The sequence below is a fragment of the Podospora anserina genome, chromosome 3, assembly GCF_000226545.1.
Source record: "Podospora anserina S mat+ genomic DNA chromosome 3, supercontig 2".
NCBI lineage: Eukaryota > Fungi > Ascomycota > Sordariomycetes > Sordariales > Podosporaceae > Podospora > Podospora anserina.
Window position 1 is genome coordinate 2,660,676 of NW_001914856.1, and position 2,008 is coordinate 2,662,683.

At 54.2% G+C, this 2,008-nt stretch overlaps 1 protein-coding gene across 1 annotated transcript; it reads right to left on the minus strand.

The window, feature by feature from the left end:
• Positions 1-659: 659 nt before the first annotated feature.
• PODANS_3_9450 (uncharacterized protein) lies at positions 660-1,805 on the minus strand (the record flags this gene model as incomplete). Its single annotated transcript, XM_001909719.1, has 1 exon — positions 660-1,805. One exon carries the CDS (start codon positions 1,803-1,805, stop codon positions 660-662), a length of 1,146 nt encoding a protein of 381 aa, XP_001909754.1.
• Positions 1,806-2,008: the final 203 nt, after the last annotated feature.

A 2,008-nucleotide genomic window follows, 5' to 3' on the forward strand; every position in this document is an offset into this window, starting at 1 on the left:
AGACCCCACTCACTGGAGATGAGGAAAGAGCGTATGGGAGGTTTAGGCAGGAGCAGAGGTCCTCCAAACCGATCAAGAATTTTTAGAAATTGGGAGCCAGTTTGATTCCTTGATGTTCCATTCCAGCTCAGCCTTGACATGTGGTTCGATGCGTGGTTGATATCACGATCATGTACTCTTTACCGGTTGCGAGCCCTCCCAACACGGCCCAGACCCCTATTCCAACGTGTGACAATCTACAACGAGCTTTCCCTCATTTTAACAACATCTATATCTGACGCATTTGCCACCGAAAAGAAGAGCATGCGGCTTTGCCAGAATGGAACATCGGATGTCGATGCCGGTGACACAAACACTCTCCACCAATCAGAGCTTTGGTAACGCACCGAAGGATCAAGCCACTATTCCCATTAAACCCTTGGATTGTTCAAAAGGACCATCCAGCCCAGATTGTCTGGAGATTCTGACGTCGCCAATATTTCACAGTTTTGAGCTGGTGTTGCTACTGCCAGCTCAATCGGTATATCGAAACCTCCTCCCGTTCTGCTGTCCAAACACCTTTGACCATGTTGACAGTCGGTGATGCAAATAAATTCCCCCGAGAGACATTAATCATTAAGCCTAGCGTTCAAAATCGCCAAAACCACGGCTCATCCTCTTCACATCAAACCCGATACAACATCGTACAATATCTCGGCCAACCTGTCACCCTTCTTCCAGATATCATCATGATCACCGCCAGCCTCCATTTCCCGAATATTCAAAGACGATGATTTGCTCAGGTAGGCCCCCATCTTTTCGAGCTGGTCGTACGGCACCAGGCTGTCCTCACGACTCTGGGCCAGAACGACTTGTTTCCCTTCCTGCCATTCGCTTGTCCAATCGACTGCCGTGGCAGGGCAGGCATCTTTCCAGACGGTCTCGTCGTCTCCAAAGGCGCCACGAGTAAACTCCTCATACGCATCTCTCAGGCCAGCATATTCGGGCGGTGGCATGGTGATGAAGCCAGCCAAGTCGTACAGCCCGTTCAGACCAACGACAACGGTGGGCTTCACGATGGCAGTGTCGAGGCCCCATCGCGAGGGGGCCATGACTGCTTGGAATGCGAGGGTTGCTCCACAGCTATGACCGGATAACAACCATGACCCAGTTGCACCACCCAAACGCTGGAGGAATGCCAGGCCACCTAGGACGTCGCTGATGTGATCTGGGTGTCTGGCCTCTCGATTCGGGTCTCGCCCTCCGGTAGGGTGGTTGGGGTGGGGAGAGAGCCGGTAGTTGAGGGATGCCACACCGGCGATGGGAACCGAGCCCTTGGAAAAGGAACTGGCGGCTGCTTGAAGGAGATTGATAGCTGTGGGGGAGAACGACGAGGCGTCAATCATGGGGTCGCGCCAGGCTCCGCCATGGATGTAGACGATCCAGTGTCCTGACTGAGAAGGGAGGGAAGAGGCATCAGGAGCCTGCGGGGTTGCATATCCAGGGGTGCCCGAAGTGGGAAGCCAAACATCAAGCGTCTGGAGTGACAAAGTACTGTTATCGACGCCCCCAGGAATGTAGGGGACTTGAGATTTGCGCCAGCCGAGGACCTTGCCGCTTTCTTCGTCTACCACAGACGTCCAGGGTACTGAAGCCCATGCCAGCTGGTCTTTCTCCGACAGCGATGGCATCGTTGCGGTCGTTGTCTTGTCGGACTTGGATTGTGCACCTGCCGCCGTTGGGAAACCCGAAGACGCGGACCCGGAACAATCGAAGCCATGGCGTCGGCGAACCTTGACCACGATTTGGCTCAAGCGCCTCCACATGGCGGTGGACAGTGGATTGTGTGGACCTGACAAGGACTTCTTTTTAGCTTTCTAGGTGGCGCCGATCGGATCCGGTCTGCAGTCCGGGATGCACTTCCGGTCCGTATGCTCCGGCTTGGGCGGAGACAAAGAAGGCAGACGTATAAAGTCAACAAAAACAACGGGGATATGGCTTGCAAAAGTCAACCGCCGATGATGGAGGA